This window comes from Neofelis nebulosa, chromosome 8 (genome assembly GCF_028018385.1).
Source record: "Neofelis nebulosa isolate mNeoNeb1 chromosome 8, mNeoNeb1.pri, whole genome shotgun sequence".
NCBI classification, from domain to species: Eukaryota; Metazoa; Chordata; class Mammalia; order Carnivora; family Felidae; genus Neofelis; species Neofelis nebulosa.
Window position 1 is genome coordinate 112,869,083 of NC_080789.1, and position 6,000 is coordinate 112,875,082.

Genomic DNA, 6,000 nt, shown 5'->3' on the forward strand with positions numbered 1-6,000 from the left:
TTGTTTGTTTGTTAAGACACAGGACACAGTCTCTTGCCTCAAAGAGCTAGGAAGCAGTTATCTACAAAAGCACAGGATGGTAGCCATATGCACAACCCCACTACTGTTTCCTGTTTTCATCAGACTTCTCCCCACACTCCAGATGCCAAAACCATCACCCTCCACTCTTCTTTTCAAAACATGGATAGCTGTGCTACCTGGATTTTGATGTGACACAGATATCCTAGTCATCTGACATTGCCCCTCTATTGATCTATAGTTATGTGGTAGGGTGGGATTAGACTAAAAACTCTCAAGGAGATCTAGCAGAACCATTAGTGTGAGGAAGGGGTGTGTGTGTGTGTGTGTGTGTGTGTGAAGGTTTATGTGGTTGTGTGTATCGAGTTTTGTTGGCAGTTCAAATATCTCTTTCAATTTTGTTTAACTTGTCAGAACCGGCAGACCTGGATAAAAGGAACCCAGAAAATAAAATTGATGAAACAGGTAAATTTTTTTTGCTGACCAATTTTTTTTTTTAATTTACTATGGCTTTCATGGTAAATTTTATGAAGCAACTTTCTGGAACGTTAGTGACCTGGTATATCAAAGCAGTTCAAATAAAATAAACGTCTCTGCCCATGGAGCTGCAAATTGTCACAGAGTGAGTGCTCTCTTCTAAGCTGTCTGGAGGTCTAGGGAAGCCACTGAGGCAAGTCCAGCTTGGGGGAGTGGCTGAGCCCTGGGGGAGCGTGCTCGCCCTGCCCTCCCCTGTCTGAGCTGGAGGAGCCCCTAGAGCATAACTGTGTGAAACACTCTCACTTTACAACTGTAGAAGTAGGAAACCAGTAAAGACCATGACTTACCCAGAGATCAGTGCTAATTTTCATACAGTAATTTGAAGCCAACCTAAATTCTTGTCTGGTTGATATCCAGACATGATCTTTGAGGACTGGAACCCAATTTTTGTGATAAGCTGTTGTGTTCAATCTGTTTCCCTCCTCCTCTTCATGGGACCCCTAACTTTGTGTTAATGAAGACAGTGATGAGGATGAGGATGATGATGATGATGATGGTGGCAAGGATTTATTGAGGACCTAGTATGTTCCACACACTTTACATATGTATCTTCTATGCTCTCTAAAGCTTATTTATCCCCATTTTGTACACGAGGAGGCTGAAAAACTCAGATCAGTGACTTGCCTTTAAGTAGCATGGTTAATTGGGTGGTAGCCTCGGATCTTACACGGATTAATCTGAAAATGTGTGTTTTTCTTGACTACTTTGTGATCAAATACAAGACATTTGATCAGAGTTGGGCCTTGCCTACTGCTATTTTATTTCTAGAAGCTTCTGTACCTCCCAGCCAGCAGTTGTGGATTGATGGACACTTGCCCTGGAATCACTCACAGCTGCTGCCAGCATTTCTGTATCCTACACATTAGCATAGGCATCTGTTGCCCGTAGAAATGTGGACTGGCTATAGTCAGACTTGGACTTGATAGACACAGATAAATATGGCACTATACTATGACATTAGTAACATTAACACCCAGCTCATTCAGCTTAGTTACACAGCCCACCACGCTGAGATGTAAACTTTATTAGAGGTTGTTTCAAAACAATGTTTCAAGGGAGAGAATATTAATATGCCCCAAGGCTTGTTTTCCCCTGTTTAGGGACTTGCATCTCATATTTTTAGTTTTCTTTGATTGGAATCTTTGTTGATCAGAACACCATTAAGTAAACACTGAATGTTGTGCATTAACATTTTAGTCTCATTTCTAGTACCACATAATTAGGCTCAGAGCTCCCATGTTAATAATTTTTCATGTTCCACTCTAAAGAAAACATTTCCCCAGTGACTGAACTGCAGAGCAGTGTGACTGTCTCCAGTGAAACCACCAAGGCTGCAAAGATGCTGATTATTAACTGTGTTCTATTCAGCACAACACAGACACGGTCTCTAGCTCTGAGCCATAACCCATTTGAAATGTCAGCAGCAAGCATCCCCTTTGTCCTGAAAGCTCTCTCCTTCTTGAGTGAACCCACGGTGGATTTGGGGGGAATCTGTTTGACTTGAGGATTTTACATGTGGAGGAACAAACACGTGTATAAACTGTGCCCAGACTCGCTGGAAATGGTGCCACGTGAAAGGGCAGCTTGGAAGATTTCCTTGTGCCTGGTTTGGGGATCAGGCAAACACACAGGTCATGGTCAAATCCCCTTACTAGCCAAATGTGTGACTAAGCATTTTGCAGAGCTTGATGACCACATGTTTGGCCAGGGACTGTAAACACAGATTGTGATCTAGCACAGATGGTGGGCTGTGCAAAATCTGAATTTGATTAGAAATAACCCTCCCTGTATCTCCAGAATCAGTTGTTTCCATGTACTGAGCTATCTGTCAGAGTCACAGCACCGACTCCCCAGAACTCTCCCCTCCCATACCTCAGTTCTAAATCTTGGTGTTTCCCGCACATGGGGGAGCCAAACCCCACTTCAGAGATTGCCCGCGGGTCCTTGAGAGAGGACAGACGAAACTGGAGTGTGGGATTTGCTTTTTTCTCTCCTTTTTGTCTCTTCTGTCCACTTTCATCTGGTATGTTGGCATTGCTCATGGGGCCAATTGTTCTTTTCCCCTAGGGAGCACCCCAGGCTATGAAGGCACAGGAGAAAGCAATGAGAACATCTCCAGGAAGCCGGGCAACGTGTTGAAGACCTTGGATCCCATCCTCATCACCATCATAGCCATGAGTGCCCTGGGCGTCCTCCTGGGTGCCGTGTGTGGGGTCGTGCTGTACTGTGCCTGTTGGCACAATGGGATGTCCGAAAGAAACTTATCTGCCCTGGAGAACTATAACTTTGAACTCGTGGATGGCGTGAAGTTGAAAAAAGACAAACTGAATACACAGAGTACTTATTCGGAGGCATGAAGGCAGACAGATGAAAAGACGAGTCAGAGAATTGAAGGGGAAGGACGTAACTTGAACGTGCTGGGGAACTGTTTGTTGATCTCTCTCACTGTACAGGCTGGGAAGTGCGTTGATGACGCTGAGCCAGGCTTTTCTCAGGAGCATCCATGAGTACGGCCGACAGACATGAACAAGTTAGCTGTGTTCGCAATCGGAATCATGTACAGTCAGCTTTTTTCTGTTGGTTTCATTTGAATAATCCAATGCTGGTGTTGAGACCAAGTATGAATGACTTAATGATTCATTTTGACTCTCCCTCCCCATTCTCTCTCCTCTTCCTTTTATGGATTCTTTTCAGAAACTGTGCAAAATCCAAGATGCTGGCACCAAGTGTATTCAGCGGGGCCCTTTTGATGGACATGCTACCTGTAGCCCAGTGCCCAGAATCTATTAGAATAACTGCACTTCAGTGGACTCCTGAAGCTGTACTTGTGTATAATTGCCCGCGTCGTGCATAGGCAAAGAAGGGTTAGGATGTTTTATGTTAAAGTGCTGTAGCCTCAGTACCAGTATAGTGTGTCAGCTCTGTTTACAAAGCAATACCGTCAAATTTTCTTGATGTTTTCCAGTGTTGTACTAAACCTCGTGCTTGTGAACTCCATACAGGAAACCGTGCCATCACCAAACACTGCTGGCAACTGGGTGTGCTGCCGACAACCGCAATGAAAAATCCTTGGCACTGGCTAGTCTATGTCCTCTCAAGTGCCTTTTTGTTTGTACTGGTTCTCATTGTGTTACATTAACAACCTGCTCTGTTTCTCGCTGGTGAAAGCCCTACTCTTTAATCAAACCCTGGTGGCCCACTGACTAAGAAGAAAGTATATTTTAGTGTGAGATGTCAGCCCCTGGGAAGGCAAGGGCTCCGAAGATTTGGCAATGTGGCTTAATTGTTCTGCTTTTTCCGTAGTTCAATTTCATGTCTCTTGACCCTTTTGTATAAAGCTGCAATATTCTCTCTTATTGGTGTTTCATATGGAATGTATTTTCAAATGTAAACTCTTTCTCTCCTCTCTCTTTCTCTCTCTTTGTCTCTCTGTCTCTCTGTCTCTCTGTCTCTCTCTCTCTCTCTCTCTCTCTTTTTTCTCTCTTAGAATTTAAGCATTTGCCATTGTCCAGAAAAGAAACTTGCAGCTTTAACCTGCTGGTAATGGCAAGCAATTTTGCTAGACTTTATGTTTAAAAATAAATAAATAAGGGAAATTCCTAACTTTGCCCTCCAAAGTCTAACTTTGGTTTTCTTGTTAACTGGTTAAAGTGACAGTATCTTTTTTCCTTAAGCCATTTGTCTGTCTGCTTCAATCAAAATGATCTGAGATAGAAATATTTGCATTTAATAGAGTGAGAAGCTGAGGGAGAAGGAATACTAATTGGCTTTTAAGTGAGACCCAAAGGAAGGACTGAATACAATTCTCCAAGTATCCAAAAATATGAGATTTTTACATCCAAATATGCAAAATGACCCTTGAGAACCCTCTTGTTTTGCTATTGAATCAGACAAGGGAAATGGAAGAAAGAACAGTTAATTTAAGAAAGTGACTATAAATCCTGGTGCCTGGGGGGAAGTATTTTAAGATAATACGGGGAAAGAAAACAAGTAAAGTCAAAACAAATCTTTAAAAACATCCATTCAGCAGCAACGCTGAAAAAACAGACTTGAATGAATGCACCTAGAAACTTCCAATGGCTCACAAAGAAAAAGCCTGCCTTGGGACTGGTAAGAAGGAAGCCTAGAACCAACAGCACAGAGCCGTAAATATCTTATCAGGCAGCATGCAAATTAATCCAAAGAAGCTGTGGTTGTTTCCCGTGTATTTGTATCAGGCCATGGTGTATAGAACTTTTAGATTGTCCTTCCTACATTGCCCTGGGTCCCTTTCAGACGCATTTGTGGGAGTCACATTTGCATCATGAATGGGTCAGTCCATTCATCTTGGTTTAATTGGATTATGAATGCCTTTTGTTTCCAGGAAAGTATTGATCACTAGGAAAAAAGAATAGATTTTTATCCCCAGAGGCATTCATTCAGTTGTTACAATCATACCAGGATGAAAGCACCAAGATGTGTTTTTGTTTTTTTGCTTTTTTTTTTTTTTAAGGCAACAGACTTAGAGTTGTCCTTAGTCAAGGAAAAATGATACTGCAACTTTAAATTTTAAAGTATCTTGCACTGATAAATATATTTAAAAATTATATGTTTATAAAGTTATTAATTTGTAAAGGCAGTGTTACAAAATGTTCAGTTTATATTGTTTTAGATTGTTTCGTAATTTTTAAAGGTGTAAAATAACCTATTTTTTCTTTATTGAAATCTATAAGACTTTCTGTAGTAAAATGTTTTCATTTTACTGGTATATGATTGCTTCATGTTTTGTACCATCATAAAATTTTGTGCAAATTTTTTTTACAGAAATTTTTATTTTCTATGACAATATGACGCTTGTAAATTGTTGTTTCAAAATGAACAGCGAAGCCTTAACTTTCAATGACATTTGTATTCTCAGACACTGAGTAGCATAAAAACCACATAGAACTGAACTGTAACTTAGATTCCAAACTATGACTACTACATTCCAAAGAAACAGTTGAATTAAACATTTTCATAAAACACCCACACCTGATGGCTTTTATTATATTAGCTTTGTTCTTGTTAAAGAAATTGGTATTGTGCCAACATTGAATCACTTCCAAGATTTTTTAAAGTTCTTTTTCTTTTCAAAATTTTCTTTTTCAAAATTTATTTTACAAAGAGAGAGAGTGAGCTGGGAAGAGGGGCAGAGGGAGAGAGAGAAAGAATTCCAAGCAGGCTTCACTCTCAGTGCAGAGCCTTGCATGGGGCTCCATCCCACGACCTGAGCTGAAATCAACAGTCACTCAACTGACTGAGCCACCTAGGTGCCCCTAAAGTTCTTTTTTTAATTTTTAAAGTATATCCTAATTAGGAGAGAAAGTTAAGAAGACATATCCCAAAGTAGAATACTGACCCAAATTAGACACTGTCAGGATATAGGAATATAGAATTTAGCCTTATACACAGAAATTTTTCAACCCC

The 6,000-nt window shown here is 40.7% G+C and overlaps 1 protein-coding gene across 4 annotated transcripts in view; it reads left to right on the forward strand.

Moving 5' to 3' along the window:
* The window catches only part of NRP1 (neuropilin 1), a 139,340-nt gene extending 133,778 nt beyond the window's left edge, over positions 1-5,562 (forward strand). For all 4 annotated transcript variants that reach the window (XM_058681519.1, XM_058681522.1, XM_058681521.1 and 1 more), the window contains exons 16-17: positions 433-483; positions 2,623-5,562. In XM_058681519.1, the coding sequence (XP_058537502.1) occupies positions 433-483; positions 2,623-2,912 (341 nt within the window). In that variant the 3' untranslated portion in view covers positions 2,913-5,562. The remainder of the gene's footprint in view (positions 1-432; positions 484-2,622) is intronic.
* The last annotated feature ends 438 nt before the right edge of the window (positions 5,563-6,000 follow it).